General features: G+C 36.1%; 1 protein-coding gene across 4 annotated transcripts in view; it reads right to left on the bottom strand.

Annotated features, from left to right (window-relative positions):
• Positions 1-11,017: 11,017 nt before the first annotated feature.
• Positions 11,018-17,313, bottom strand: part of LOC136025423 (complexin-like) — an 84,523-nt gene continuing 78,227 nt past the window's right edge. For 3 of the 4 annotated variants that reach the window (XM_065701451.1, XM_065701452.1, XM_065701449.1), the window contains one exon: positions 14,734-15,983. In XM_065701451.1, the coding sequence (XP_065557523.1) occupies positions 15,910-15,983 (74 nt within the window). In that variant the 3' untranslated portion in view covers positions 14,734-15,909. Of the gene's footprint in view, positions 15,984-17,313 lie in introns of all 4 variants that reach the window. The other variant, XM_065701450.1, reaches the window with a different exon arrangement.

The raw sequence follows: 17,313 nt of genomic DNA on the forward strand, positions 1-17,313 counted from the left end.
TATGTGCTTTTAAGATTCTTTAGAACATTATAATAGCTTAGATGTAAAGAGGGGGCACTCTACCCACGCTTATGTGGTAATTTCTGGCTCTTAAATTCTTAACAGGTAGTGGAGGGTCTATGGACGCGAAGGATACAAATGGTGGCCATGTACGAAATATTTTCAGGTGGTTACACCTTTAGTTCTTAGTGGGGTCCTTCTAGCTCTGAGCGCTCACTCTAAAGTATAAGCATGCGTCTTACTTCAAAAATTTTCAGATTGATATTCCCTTTCAGTCTAATATAAATTCATTTTCTGCATGAAACCAAAAGTGTTTCAATGAGCTAATAAGCTCTTATTATTTTCTAGATTCATATACTTACACCACAAACAGAATTCCGTGACAGTTCATGTAAGCCAACATAACAAGGTTAACATGAGGGGGATCAAAGTGCGGGGATAAGCCCTCTTAGCACATTTTCCCCCAAACTTTGATCTAAATTGTTTCGTGAAGAACTCTGGCTTTCATGTGGAATTCTTAGACAATCTTTTACAACAAGTACCATCTAGCAAGGTCATAATCCCAAGACAATGGATGCCAATAAGACGCATTTGGACAATTTGCCAGTTAGTGGTTTTGGGAGGGGGCAGACTCTCCTGAAGTAGATTTAACTGTTTAAAGGTGCGAATATCCTGTAACACTTAAGAGGATAGATGTTTTTGAGAGGGCTAATGAGTCTTTCAAGATGGTATTTTAGCGTTACAGTATGAAACAGAGCATAAAGAGGGAGATCTTAAAGATAAAAATGGGATAACATGTTCAGTAAGGGCCCCATCTATTGATGCAGTGAAAAACTGGATATGGCTTCCCTATAAATCTGCCAAAGACCCTGATTCAATAAGAAATTTCTTTCCTATTCCCCATATTAGTCAGGTTTTGAGTCAAGGGATGAAGCAAAATTCACGCTACTATTGTCCAATTTGTCTTTCAAGATTTTATGCAGAGTCAAAATTGAAACACCTTTTGAGGCAATGTAAGCGTGATGGATACCAGTCAATGGAGACGGTTTTGGGTGGCAATTCCACCTCACGTATCAAAAATTTCCAGATTTAACTCTTGCAGAGCGACAAGGTGAATTTATTTATTGAAGCCAGACTCATGGACATTTACAATTAATCAAATTTGAATCGTATTAAAAACATCAAGCTATTGCAATCTCTAATGCCTACACCTAAAGATAATCGAGTAATACTATGCAATTGGTAGAGGTATTTGAGACATTAGTTGGGGAAGATTGTGTAGGCTCAGCTATGGTTGCACTTATTAAAACATCTAATAAGTCTCTTTGACGGCTGGGCAGCGTAAATTATCCAATGAATCTATCTCTAGAGTACGAGTTGGCTATTGAAAATAAAGATATGTGTTGGGTAAAAATATGTTAAAAAAATTGTTATAAAATTTGTTGAGGTTAGTGAGTAAATGTCAGTCTGCAGCCATGAACATTTAAGCAATCCTATTTTATAGGGGGGGGGGAGAGGCTAACTCTAATGAACTGGCATATAAATCTTGTAATTTAAACGTTAAGCAGCAACATTTTTTACAGGTTTGCATACACAATTTCAACTATGATTTAAGTTCATTTTACCAGCGTAGGCATGTTTGCAGAAAGGTGAAGTCATAGATGGCACATGTTAGATGGTTTTTTAATACAAAATCATACACAACTCATCGGGAAGCTGCTACTTTTAGAATACAAACGAAAAACAGTTAAAATAATAATAAGTACTTCAATAAAATCCGTTTCCTAGATTCACATAGTTGTTTCCCGAAATCCATCAGTGAATTGATTAAAGCACAAAAAAGTGATAATTTTCATAGCTTCCTCCTTCTCTAACAGAACTTTCAGATGAGGAAATGTATGATTTATTAACGAGCATGGGCATATATCCGTATAAGTATAAGAACTCCACCTCGAGGCTATTTTAGGAAAAATTACCATCCTGGTTTTTGATTCGCATCACGATCGTCAATCCACAACTACCAACTATGAATTTTCTATAAAAAATTAGGGCCAAGGGAGGGTGTCAAAATGGGAAGGATTATTGTAAAATGTACATGGAAAGTGATGTATTGACATTGTTGAATATTGTCTTTAAAATCACGGATAAATTTTGCGAGGAATTTGGCTTTGATTTTCGGTTTTATTTTTCTACTCCTTATCTGGTGATGAATTTGATTTTAAAAATCAGTGTAGAAGAAATAGATCTGATCATCGACGTGGATCGGCACTTTTCCAAAGAGAGGAAAACATGGGGGTATATTTTAAACGTGGATCGTATCCTGGAAACCAATACGACTGGACAAAGCACCGGTGAAAAGTCGAATATGGTTTTTCGTGATATAAACTCCCTTTATTCATCAGCAATGTCTCACTGCTGTTTGCCGTGTGAGAATTATAAAAGGCTGAACGATCCTTGTGATATAAGTTTCCCCGACACATCTACTGTTAAGGAGAATGGACCATAAAGTTGGTTTGTCAGAATTTATGGTGAAATACCAGTAGAACTTCATGACTCGGTAAGGGATTTTGTTTTCCCGTGCGAAAATGGACCGGTGTATATAATGTATCTTTAGTAGAAGATGGGGGTATGTACTGGACACTGTCATGATAAAAACTTATTGCCGACCTTCATCCGATATAAATATTGTTGTTCATCACTTTATTTTGCGCTGGATCCTGGCCAACGGTTTTAAGGTCACAAAGGTTCATTGAGACCTCCAATTTAATCAAAAGCCAAACATGAAGACGTATATTGAGACCTTTTTCAGCAAACGATCCGAGACAAAAAAGAAGGTTGAAAAGAAGATCTTTAAACACATTAGAATTGCAGCCTTCGCTAAGATGGTAAGATATGGAAGAGTGTGCACCGTTTTCGTTTTGTGAGTCGTTTTGACGTTGTAACCAACCCAAAAGAAAGTGCCCAAGTCATTGGAGATCCGAATTTCACATCGTTCACGACCATAGACACCAATGTGTTTCTTATACATGGGAAAACGGAAATGTAATTTTAAATAAAAACATTGCCACGGGCACTGCAATTTTTGAAATTTCCAAAAAATTTATGTTGGAATTTGATTACATTGTGCGTAAGCTCCAGTGGCCAGAGGAGGGATAAGTTCAAGTTTATAACGGGGACAGAGATACATTATTGTTAAATGTTAAGACTGGTAATTTAATAGATAATTTGGAAAATGGTGAACCCATTAGCTCTTAAATGGACTAGAGCAACTGGGACGAGTTTTTTTTATCCGGAAGCTAGTAAAGGGCCAGGCCCCAAATAAATTGTTATTTTTAAAATCCAAGACTGGGAGCGATTTGATGCCAAATGCTTGCAGGTCCGAAGGTGTACTGTGTGCAGAAACACTATGAGGATAACAAAAAAGCCGGCTAAGCAGTGCCTTACTTCTATGTAAAGGAAAATTTTGAATTGAGTGTTTATAGGAACTGTTTAGAAAATGAATTTAGTTCCAAGGGTAGGTGTAATGGCTATTTGCTCTTTAAAATTTCAAAACTATACCATTCAAGTTAAAAAAAATGCTGTATCAGCCAGTATGTGCGCGTGGACGGTGTGAGTCTATGTTCACACGAGCAGTTTGAGAGCACTACAACACGGTCATTACCTTACTTCTTATCGAGAAGTATGTGTAGAGCATAGACGGCATCTCGGTCTTGAGAAAGTTATATAGTATGTGGAAGGAGGGACCTTTTTTCGATAACATATGTGTTTTGTCGGTCTCCAGCTCAGCAGTGTGTTTTTCTAGTCTTTTCCTAGTGTTTTTTTGTTTAAAATTTTTTTTTGCGAAGCGGAATCGATTTTTTAAAAAGTGCTTAAGATCAAACAATATTTTTTATGCCCCACCAACCGCCCGGTCGGAGCCCAGCTTTTGGTCGCCGAAATGGCCACCGCATCTTCTGACCGCCTTGCTCATGGGTGGTGCCATGACTAGGTTTCTTTTTAAATATCCATGTAAATATGTTTAAGTGTTTTTGAAATGTCTATGTATATGTATTCAAGTGCTTATGTAAATTTATAGTTCACTTATTTATATATTAGAGAAACCATGTATTTTATTTTTGTCTTTTACTATTTATTCCACAGACTGAGGCATGAATGATTCTTGTCGTGCTGTCAACAGAAGAATCTCTCTTCTGTTTTGTGTGTTTCACCATTATGAAAATTGTGCATTCCACTTTAATAATTCAATGGAATTAGGGCAACATCTATATTAGTTCCCCATTGACAATGAAAAGGTTATTCTCAATGATAATCTGAGAGATATTCTTAATTTTAAACAAAATATAATCAATGGTAGAAGTGCTGGAAGCACCAGCGGGGTGAAAAGTGTTATTTTTTATGACTATCCACTGGTCTTATCAATTGTATATATGTTCATGTATCTTTAGTCGAGACAACGAGAGTCGGGTAATAACAATATCTCCCTCCTGCGTAGTCTTGAAGAAGAAACCACTCACTAACACACTCACAACTGCAATATAAAGCACCTTCAGTATATTTCAGTCTACACTTCGTATTTAGAACTCTGTCAGTTAACATTATGAAGTGAATTGAACGATCCTCTACCAAATACAAAAGGTTTGGCTCTGATTACATGTCATTTTCGACCCTTTCAAATGACATGTAAATGACAAATGACATTTCGACATGGGTCGAAAATTTACGCTAAATACTTTAGCGTAAAGAGCGAGGTATTAGGAGGAAGTGAGCCCATCATATGCGCAATAATTTCTGTTCATTTTAGGTTTTAATGCTTCTCCTTACTTTCAGTTGAAAAAAACTTGAAATACATTGTTTTTTTTAATAATGCTAGAAAATCCTGCACTCACTTCACGAAAATTTTCTTTCCTCATGACAAATTCCTCCAAGGAAAGTTCCCCCAACATATCCCCATCTTCTCAACCCCCCCAAACCTAAAAATCCCCCTGAAAACGTCCGTACACTTCCAAACAACCATTACTATATGTAAGCACTGGTCAAAGTTTGTAAGTTGTGGTCCCTCCCACGGGGACTGTGGGGGAGTAAGTCGTCCCCAAAGACATAGTTATAAGGTTTTTTGACTACGTTGAATAAAATGGTTATCTCAGAATTTTGATCTGGTGACTTTGGGAAAATAATTAGCGTGGGAGGGGGCCTAGGTGCCCTCCAATTTTTTGGGTCACTTAAAAAGGGCACTAGGACTTTTCATTTCTGTTAGAATGAGCCCTATCGAAAGATTCTAGGACCACTGGGTCGATACGATCACCCCAGGGAAAAAACAGACAAGCAAATAAACACGCATCCATGATCTGCCTTCTGGCAAAAAATACAAAATTCCAAATTTTTGTAGATAGGAGCTTTAAACTGCTACAGTAGGTTTAGGGGTCGTTTCCCCCTATTTTCTAAAATAAGGCAAATTTTTTCAGGCTCGTAACTTTTGATGGGTAAGACTAAACTTGATTAAACTTATATATTTAAAATCAGCATGAAAATGCGATTCTTTTGATATCAAAATTCCATTTTCTAGATTTTTGGTTACTATTGAGCCGGGTCGCTCCTTACTACAGTTTGTTACTACGAACTGTTTGATAAAATAGTGTGGCTCTCCCGCATATTGTATATTTGACCCAGTTTTGGGACATTTTTACTGAATCTGAAAGACGAGTGTTGCGAAAGTGTTATTTGAAGTACGCCAAGTTTTTGCTTCAGGCCCCTCGGTGGTCCATCGTTAACCCTTTTGGTGTGGTGGAACCGGTTCCATGCCGGGGATGAACAGTTCCAGAAACTGAGTAACCAGTCCTCTTCTCACAAGAGGACAGGCGTACTATTTTAGATTTGGTACTATTAGTAATTTGTGTATATCCTTATGACGTGTTTGTTTCGTTTTCCTTCCTTTTATTTGACTCCATCGTTTTCTTTTTTGTTATGAACATCATGAAGACGAATCTTTAAAAAAGGAAAGTTTCCAATTATTTAGAAATGGAAGTAGTGAAATGAACAGTGGAGTTTTTGGAATTTGTTAATGAAATTTTTGCACTTGGATTATAATTGAGGCCTGGACTATCACACCTGTTTAGTTCTGAGGCATAGATTATAGATTATGACCAGGTATTTGATTCGGGAGGTGGAAGAGATTTAAAGGAGGTTTTTATCCGTAAATTGCTTAATGGATAAGCTTGTTAAATAGATTAAGGCAAGGTGCTGACTATTACAGTTAAGGTAGAAAGTGGGGCTAGTAGCTATTTCGGTGTGGAGTAAAGTTTAACAGGACGGGGTTGAATCCCAATTTTGATGGGTTTTGTGCTAACGAACGTGGAAAGGGTGGATGGTATTAAAGGGGATGATGAAGCAAAATAATTATTTAAGGTGAATTTTTGATGGGAATGAATTTTTTCTGATATTTTCAAAGAATCTACTACAAGAAACATGTTTTCAAAATAAGTTTTTACGAAAATTTGTCATTTAAACTGTCAATATCAGGTGATGAAAAAGTTTACCAAGTAAAGTTATTAGAATGGTTACGCTTTGCGATTACATCCGATGGTTGAAGGACCATCAAAAATTGTAAATCTTGACGGTAAAATTGTGACCACCGAAAATTGTGAGTTTGTGAGCTACGAGCACAAGATTCAAAAGAAACTGGAATTCCTTGCGAGGGAGCAACATTTCTTGAACAACTTGAAACTGACCCAATACTAAAACAAATACTAGACGGTTGTCCTCTTTTGTCTGATATTGATGGCACTGTGTCGCTTAGATTATCCAGTTTACCATCTGAAACGGCATACCTTCTGTTCAAATTCTCCTGGAGTGTGCATGTCCCTTATGAGCCCTGTAGATAATGTTGAGTGCATCAGCGATGATTTTCATGAATACAGAAAGGAGCTCTAACGGTTATTCTTGCGGGAAAACACTTTGAGGTACTTGTATGATATACCCTATACCTAATATTCTTCTAATATGTTAATCTGACGCTCAATCCTAAAGAAATATACCAAATTAAGATAAAAATATAATACTTTAGAAACAATTTGGACTAAATATTTGCACATTAGGAGGGAGTGGGGTAAAGTATAGCGGGTCTGCATGCCTTATGTGTTAGGTACGATTATTCTGGATATTATGTAGTAAGAATAGCTTTCTAGCTTCAAACTGTCCAAATACTTTACCCCCCCCCCACATCTAATGGGCAAATATATAGCCCAAATTACATATTTTCCATCTATTCTGTCACTTCTCTTTGTCATGTCTCATGCTAAGCTGAATGAAAATAATAAAAAAAACCGTTTTATAATGCGTCAATGAATGAGCAACTTGAGTGGTACTGGGCTTATGATACAAGTACCCATTTTGACTACAACTCGGCTCTAAAACTCAATTTAAAATAATGATCACTTTTGGCGTCTTCTTGATTTCAAGTTTCCACCATGGCACATTGCCAGACAGTACGAGCACTCGCATAAGAAACGGACTTAAGCCAGTTGGATACCACGCGAACAGATTCATTAATTTCATTTTTACCCTTTCTTACAAATGTTAATATTAAGTTAAAGTGACACTGCGATTGTGCAAAACCACACAATTCAATGTAGTGCGGGCGAAAAGCGTCGAAAAACACCAGAATACTTCCGTATTTGAGGAAAGCACCAAAATTGACTGAGATGTACTTTCGAGCATGCTCTTTAATATGGCTCGATTACGCGAGCGAAATTTGTCCTTGAAATGCCGCTAGGTAGCTTGAAATCCAAGATGACGGACAAAAATACGAATTTGTCAAAATGAGAAGACATGGCCGTTCAAACAGGCTAGTATGAGGTAATCGATGGCACCGGTTCCAAATATGAGCTGAAAAATAACCTAAGTTGCACTGTAGTTCTGCTAGGTGCCTCAAATCCAAAATGGCGGAGGAAAATACGAGTTTGTCAACTTGAGAAGACATGGCCGTTCAAATAGGCTAGTATGGGTTAATCGATGGCATAGTTTTCGAATATGAACGCAAAAATAACCTAAGTTGTACCGTAGTGCCGCTAGGTGCCTCAAATTCAAAATGGCAGACGAAAATACGAGTTTGTTTAAATGAGAAGACAAGACCACTCAAATAGGCTAGTCTGGAGTAATTGATGGCACTGGTATATGGAAGTAAGAGTGGACTAAAGTAATAATATCTGGAATTCCGTCAATTGCTCTGAATAATGATAATAAGCATTTTGATACTAGACTAACTAAAAAAAAATACAGCCAGTTTCCACGGGAAACCCGATATTCACAATAAGACAATAACAAAAAACAACGCTCGTTCGTCCAAACATGACACATCTCCAACGACTTAAATTTGCCTCCATGTCGACTGCTTTCGTTCAGCCTGTTATCTAGCGGTCAGTTTCATCGTTACTCTAAATGACGTAGTTTTTGCCGTGCTCCTTGAAGGGTAAGTGTTTTTCCATTTCTTATAAGCTAAATAGAAAAGGGAATTGGTGGTTGAAAAAGATGTATGCAAGACATTACTCAGGGCTTAACGAAACGTATTGTTATTGCTTTATGTATCACTGGAATGAAATGATGTATCACATTGAAATGATGTATCTCTGTTTGGAGCACTTTACGTGGGCTGTGTTGCTCGAGGAGGTGCCATGGACGCCTTCTTCAAACACGAAAACAGTCAGTATCCACTGGCTTTGACGTTTGATGGCCAGATCCGTGTCGGCAACAAGTCTGAACTTGCAGATGTCTTAATCAGCTTAACCCCAGCTGCTGAGTTTACCGTCCAAATGTTACGGCGAAACTGATAGATTGAGCTGCTCTGGTGCAAATGTTGAACCCAGGGAATTCGAAGACCTTCGGAGAGTATGCAGAAAACGTGTTTTTTCCCATGATAGAGTATCAACTCAGACGTGTCGAGAGACTTGACCTCGTATTTGATGTCTACAGATTGGATAGTCTAAAGTCGTCTGTCAGAAGTTAGAGAGGCAAGGGTTCACCACTAAAAGTTGTTTCGAACACACACATCCCATTGGAGTGGAGAGAATTCCTGCGAGTAGATGCAAACAAAATAGACTTGTTTAACCTGCTGTCCCAAGCTGTCATGAAAAGGTCTCCAACGTCAAAACGAGTATATTGCACTTTTGGAAACACGTGCATAGCTAACCAGGCATTCGAAGAGCAGAACCTCATCCAGTTCACAGGAAGAGGCTGACACCCGCCTTTCGCTTCACGCTTGTGACGCAGTCTTACAAGGACATGCGTCGATTCTCATACGAACGGTGGACACAGACGTGATTGTGATTGCGACCTCATGCTTTGATCGCATTGGAGTATCCGAATTATTTATTGCGTTTGGTGTCGCTGCACACCTAAAGTACGTTCCCATTCACGAAATAGTTTGATCGCTCGGGCCGGCGAGATCACAGGCACTTTCGTTCTTCCACGCGTTTACAGGATGTGATAGCGTTTCTTCTTTTATTCACCACTCAAAGAGGCAGTTCTTTTTGAATTGGCAAAATATGTCAGGACTGACGGAGACTTTCCTTCAACTGACAAACCGGCCTTGTCAAGTGACAGAACTGTAAGTACACGACCTTGCACGCTTTGTCATGAAGACATACGACATAAAACAAGACTGCGACGACGGGAATGAATTTAGGAAAGAAACATTTCTTCGACAAAAGACCAAGAACATGCAGAGACTTCCTCCAGCTAGTGCTTCGCTTTTACAACATATCCTTAGAGCTGCACTACAGTCAGGTCATGTGTGGAGTCGCAGCCTGGAATCAACACCCAGCCTTCCCAGTTTTTCCGACTTTGACTGGGTCAGAGGCAAACAATGGAAAGTGACTTCCCAATTGGTCAGGTTCCCTTCCACCAGTGCCAAAAGTCTGTCGCGAGACAGTGCGTTGTGGTTGCAAAAAAGGGTGTGAAAGAAGGTGCCACTGAAGGAAATTTGACCTTAACTGTAGCCCACTATGCTGGTGCAAATCAAAGTGCTTTAATTGTTGAACATGTGATTATTCTTTTTACCTGAAGATTCGATTGATCTCTTTGTGTTGCTGATAAAATTATAATTCTTGAATGCTTTAATCCGTGCGTTTAGCTTGTGTTGATGATTTACAATAAATAAAGAGATGAAGAGTTAACAAGTATTTAACTTATTTTGGTTTAGCATATGTAAACAAAGGCCATAAATTAGACGTGTCTTGGTCTTATACTTAGGCAATTTGTACTGTACAGACTGTATTACTATCAGGCGTATGTCGGAATGACAGAACGATATTTAAAACTGCAGCATTAATTACTCCACTCCAGCCTGTTATATCGGGATCATGAACCTCGCGCGACTCGGAAAACTGACATTTTCTTCCGCCATCTTCGATTTTAGACCCCAAGCGGATCAATGGATCTGAAGTATCGATTGCGTCCGTATTTTCGTCCACCATCTTGAATTTCAAGCCACCTAGCGGCGTTCCAAGGAAAAATTTCACTTGCGTAATTAAGCCATATTAAAGAGCATGCTCGAAAATACATCTCGGCCAATTTTGGTGGTTTCTCAAATACGGAAGTATATTGGTGCTTTTCGCCCGCACTAATGCGTATTTATGTGTCTATGACAGCCATTGCAGTTAAATGATTCGAAGCAAATGAACAAATGAACAAAAAAATACTTTGTACTTTATGCTTCCCAATCACAAGAAAGATTTCTATTTTAAAGGATTCAATTAATTTTGAGGTCAGGGGCGTCCAAATAAGAAAAAATTACAGCGCAATGCATTATCTAGAGAAGGCAGAAGCCCTGGCGTAGCTAAAGCATTTCTATGGGAGGAACCAAGAAGGGCCCATATCCAAATAGTCAAGGGACACGGGCTATATAATAATTCTTTCCTCCAAATTATTAGGAAAGGGGGCAACTCCCCCCAACAACAGCCCTGGGCAGGGATGGACCTTTTTGTTCCGTTTCCTACAAGTCCTAGTTTGAACAAAAAAAAATATATATATAACAATAACATGTATTCAAAACATTAGCTGCCAGATAGAAGGGTATAGCCTACTGAATTGCATAGTTCAAAAACTAAAATTCTTTTCAAAATACCCGACACTCCGAACTAGTCGTGTTAACTTCAGCTAATAAAAACAAATTCGCTCTACCAAAATATACAGAATAGATAAACTGGCTAGAATTTGTACGGGTATAATGGGATTGAAGAAATTGCGTTTAAAGAGGAAACCTCTTTGATAGTCAATATATCAGAATTGGATAAATGAATAGGGTATAGGTGTTGCTCGAATAAATATCACATAAACTAAAAAAAAGAGGGAGAAACAGAAAAAAAATTGACAAGAATAAACAAATTTCACTAAATGAAGCGTGATTTTTAAAACTAAATATAAACTTTAGTCTAACTTACATTACCAGGTTTTGAATAGTTTCAGTGAGAAAATTAAATTTAATTAATAACTTATAGCAATATTATATCTTAATAGATAGCTTAACTAAAAAATTGAGTGATAATTGATCATCGAAATAATTAAAATAATTTTCAACTGATATCTTTAGCAAAAATATAATCAAACGGTAAGTAAATAAAAAGTAAGAATAAACACTAAAAACCTAAAAATCAAAGCAAAAACACGATTATTCAGATCAAGCTGTAACTAGGAATAATGTCAGATTATCGAGTTTTTAAGTCAAGTAGGCTGATTTACTTAATTACTAATAGTACTAATTACTAATAATAATAACTAATTACTAATAATTACTAAATAGTACTGATTACTAATGCTATCTGATTTACTTTCGATTTATTTTTGTTCATAGTTTAACTTTTTAATTCTTAAATCTTCCGACTGGAAGGAATTTCAAATAAACAAACTTAAGAAAGGGGCAGTTACCAAAGTAGAACTACCAAACATGCACAAAAATCCCTGTCTCAATGAGTTTAATAATGATCACAGGAATTCTACTCATTAGAAAGCTTTTATACCCATTATAGAGAGGGGATTTCCCCTTGTCTTAATTTAAATTTAAGACGATTAGAAGAGATACCACCCTCATCATCATTGTTAGTACGCCTTTCTCTCTTTTAAAGCAATACCCGCCATAAGCCTTTTATCGGGTATTGCTTCAGTAATAAGATGAATAAAAAGGGCAGAACAGTTTCCCGTTTAGTTTTATTAGTATTGTTCGTCTAATTTACATTATTGCCCAAAAATAAAGAACTTAAGAAAGGGAAAGATACCAAAGTAGAACTGCCAAACATGCACAATAGCCCTGTCTTAATGAGTTTGATAATAATCGCAGGAATTCTACTCATGAGAGAGCTTTTATACCCCTTATAGAGAAGGGATTTCCCCTTGTCTTAATCCAAATTTAAAACGATTAGTAGAGATACCACCCTTATCATCTTTGTTAGTACACCTTACTCTCTTTTAAAGCAATAGCCGCCATGAGCCTTTCATCGAGTATTGCTTCAGTAATAAGATGAATAAAAAGGATAGAACAGTTTCCCGTTTAGTTTTATTAGTGTTATTTGTCTAATTTACATTATTGCCCGAAAATAAAGAATCCTTATTACCATTATTCACCAATTAAGACAAAGCATTATACGAAATAAGACGGGGCTTAATAAGAAAATTTACTGCTCATTGCTAAAAAAATAAAGTGCTAACAAGTGATCATGGAATGATGTCCTAATTGCAATAAATAAACGGATAGTATCCAGTAAACATATCAAGCTACTATATTTGATCAATATTTGAGAGGAACTTTAAATCTTCTCTGAACACAATTGAAAACAACTTAAAAGTTATGATCAAGAAGGCTCGTAGGTTGTTTTTTGCTACACCTCGGGCAAGAATTGCTAGATTTCCCCATGAGATACTCCTTTTTAACAAAAAGGGAAATCTTTGAAGAAGTAGATGGGCCACTAATGGTTTTTAATTTTTAATCACTTTGTTAATATATGAGCACCAGTCTGTGGGGTTTGCACTCAGGAGTCAAATAACGAAACTCGAGTCAATTTTTCACGAAATAGAATTTTTTTTCATTTGAAACAGACACATTCTCTCTTCATTAGCATAAATTCTTCCATAAGTTTACTAGATTTTGATCATAGGTAAAACTTAGTTTCCTTAATTCGGGAGCAGATCCAGGGGGACCATGCCCCCTAATATTTTTTCTGGTACTCTCGTTTGTTTTTTTCTCTGTTTTTCCTTTTTCAAAAAATAAACTTGTAGATTTGGTGAAATATTTGCACCCGTGTCACATTACCCCCCACCTTCCCAAGATTTTGCCCTAGATCCGCCTTTGCCTCAATTCGTATATTATGTTAAGCTCTAAGCTCTTCCTGGAATTGGCTTAATTTTTTGCACTCAGCTGGAAACCGACTGAATTCTGAAACATAACGAAACCGATAAGGGTTGGAACCCAAATAAAACTATCTATAGAGGTTGGTTGCTTAAATTACTTGTCTTTCACCCTCTCTCAGTCTATCAAATAGTACAGCTTATGTAATTCCACTATTACGAAACATCACCAACTTCTACTCAATCATCTTACAAAAGTAGCCTAGCTAAGGAAATAAGTAAAAACAGACAGATCATTCTCCCTAAATAGACCTATTGCTCAAAATACCACTATATAATAAATAAAAAAGCCTGAGTGAAAGGATGGGGGAGATCTATTTCATGGATATCATAGGTAAATGAAAGTATTTTTATCAAGGTGGGTAAGCCTCTAGAAATTATACCAAGAGAAAAAGGGCAAAATGAAATGAGTTTTACAATGTAGGGTCTTTTTTTGTCTTCTAAGACGCAATGGGGCAACTTCACGATAAAGTAGGCAGTTCAAGGATTTTTTTTTAAATGAAGATAAAAAAAAACAGTTTCTTTAAACGAAAGGGCTATTGGGCATCCCCATTTTCAATTAATACGTCTGTCATTGGAGGGGGGGGGGGTGGAGACAATAAGTCCCCTTTCTTTGGGAATGCCCATGTTCCAGCTCCCTAAAGCACGCAAATATTTACGAAACCATATTATTTTCTTTTATAATACAATTGCCTTTTCCAGTTATTTTTATTATTGGTGTTTATTTCTTAAAATGATTTTCACTATTTTTAATGATTGGAACCACCCACTCTCCTCTAAAAATTATTCAGACTAATCAAAATCCAAAGTGAGATTTTGGCTACATCCCTGTGTACTGCATCAGGAAATGACCTTTTTTAAATCATAAAATAAAACACACAAATAAAATTTAAAAATACGACTGAAAACAAAATTGGCATATCAGTAATTTTAAGAAAAACGATGCAATGGCCAAGATGTATTAGGGCATTATTTACTCTGTATGCTCAATCTTACTAAAATGTGTCAAAAAATTATTCAATTCATATCACATAAACCTCTCATTGAATAAATATCTACTAACAAGAAATTAAAATACATACTCACCTCAAATCTAGAACCATAGCTAGAAGGCTACACTCCACGCAACGTATTAACACCCCTCTAATTATAAAAAGCAATACTTTGTCACAAAACTGAATTAAAGCATATATATATATATATATATATATATATATATATATATATATATATATATATATATATATATATATATATACACATTTTGAATCTGAAACTAAACATTGAAATAAAAACAGAGGTTATTTTCACCTCGTAACTTTGTTACAAAATGTAGGAAATAAGTAACAAACTTTCTAGTTTATTTATATACAATGTCTCATAATTACTGCTAAAGGCAAGCAATCCAGAAGCATAGCCTACTAAAAGTAATTGATAAATGCAATAGTTATATATAATAATAATATAATAGCTATTAAAAAATAGTAATTAAAAGTAATCATCTTCATCTCAAATTTTGCAGACAAACAAAAGACAACCCTTCAACTTATTTGTCTTTTTTAAAACGGAATAAAAAATGAAAAGACTTTTAATATAGTTTGCTTTTTTGCCATTTATTTCTGAAACTAACGCCATACTCACTATTTTTTGGCTTGGATTAAATTAGCATTCATAATTACTTTTTTAATATAGTAGAGTTTAATCCATGGAAAGAAAAAATTACCATTGTAAATCCACCTGGTAATGTAATTCCTGATTATTAATTTTAGGAGGGGTTTAGAATAATATGTAGCTACAAAGAATTTAGGAGTTGTTATTAAATAAAATTTTAGTCCAAGCGACGTCTTCTAGGCTTTAAAATTCACGTCATTTAATATTTTATGAAAGCTGGGAGAAGTTTCGAATTGACTTACTATAAAACGCCAGAACAAATGACGTTTCATAGACGCTAAAATAAAACATTTCATTTTTTTAATGAAAACAGGTAGTATTGGTCTTGGTCAGTTATTGTAGGAGGAGTTTAAGATAGTGTATATAGTGCTTCTAAACCGAAAGTCTTACAAAGAAAAATGAACCATTGCCATTCCTCCAACCCCTCTCCCCACAAGAAGGAAACATGTTTGAAAGTCTTATTTTTACTGCTCACAAATAAAAACCTCCAAATCTAGGTTAGAACCTTGCCGATACCCCTATTCATTAATTTTACTATTCTGATGAACCGAAATAGTACTTACCAGTTCTGAGTTAGTATTAAACGATTTTTTTCTCACTAGACAATTTGAATCAAAATTCAGTTTCCAATTTTCGGCTATTATGGGCTCCCTTTAACTAGGTTTCCCCTAGGAGAGGAACCATGATTACTGAGTTATGTTTCAACTATGCTTCTAGAAAATGCTTATGCTACGTATGATTATAACTATGTTCAAACCTTATGTCAGTACTAACATGGACACAAATACGCTCAAATAAAATCAACAAGTAACAAGTAACAAGTTGTTTTCAGGCAAGATCCGTTTTTGACTATTGAAGAACACACTTGCTCTCTATCTGAGACTTCAATTCATTCACCTGGGCTTCAATCGTATTTTTAAGTCCTGCAATAAAATTAACGAATAAAATTGACAGTAGGCTCTCTATTCATTCTACCTAGATGTTACGCTTTCAAACAGTTCGTAATAACTGAAATCAAACAATTCGGGGTAAGGGATTTTAAGTAAAAGAACGAGATGTGTCGACAAACATCAGGAAAAATAACGGTCCTTAGCAAAACATAAATACACAGAAGAAGAATAAGAAAAAAGTTAAATAAATCTCTTTTAAGATTTAAATCTCGTCTGAGGACGGCCCTTGACATAAGACCGAAATATATGAAAAAATAAAGCGTTTTAAGCAAAAGAACGACATGTGTCTACAAACATCAGCTAAACATAACAGTCCTCAGCAAAACATAAATACACAGAGGAAGAATAAGAAAAAAGTTAAATTAATCTCTCTTAAGATTTAAATATCGTCTGAGGACGGCCGTTGGACATAAGACCGAAATATATGAAAAAATAAAGCGTTTTAAGTAAAAGAACGACATGTGTCTACAAACATCAGCACAACATAACAGTCCTCAGCAAAACATAAATATATAGAAGAAGAAAAAGAGAAGAAAAAAATCTGCTTCTATATATTCATGTTTTGCTGAGAACGGCCCATGGACACAGGACCGAAATATTCATTATATTTAGATTTGCAGTGTCTTGTGAAAACAATTCCCTATTGTTCTTCTTGTTTTTGATGTTTGTGATGGAAAGGCACTGGGGTCTTTGTCGTTATTTGTGACATATGTCTATAGAAACCGAAACCCTAAAAAATAGAATACTGATAACATAAAATACGTAAAAGCATTGAATGGAGGGCCTCTTATTTTTGTGGAAAAGTAAAGATTTTAGCTGGTCTAGATATAACCCCGAAAGAAAGACACTTACAAACTAGACTCCAGAGCTAGTTTTATTGCTCACTTTCATTTACTCTTCAGTATGAAACTTGGGGAATGTCGGTTTCCCCGAATTCTTATCCCATCAGATGGCTAGGATTCATCTTTTAAAGGCACTTATCTTCCAGTTTTTAAAGTACCGTAGGAAGTCGCAGGCATTCAAATCGAGGTAAAGGCTCGCAGTCTACATAAAATATCTTAGAAATGCACCCATAAACAGCATAATTAGTCTGAAAAGCCGTACTCCTTCTTGAGGATCATCAAAGAGAAGGAAACCCTGACAAACTTACTTATCTTTGCTTCTATGATAGAAACATTCAGGCCTATTTTGAGTAGCCCATTGTGACAAATTCAAAACGTTAAGGTTAATTGTTCTTAAGGATTAAGGTTAATTAGAGGGTATCAAATCCAAAAACACATACTATTAGACCCTCCATTGTATG

The sequence above is a fragment of the Artemia franciscana genome, chromosome 3, assembly GCF_032884065.1.
Source record: "Artemia franciscana chromosome 3, ASM3288406v1, whole genome shotgun sequence".
In the NCBI taxonomy this organism is placed as follows: Eukaryota; Metazoa; Arthropoda; class Branchiopoda; order Anostraca; family Artemiidae; genus Artemia; species Artemia franciscana.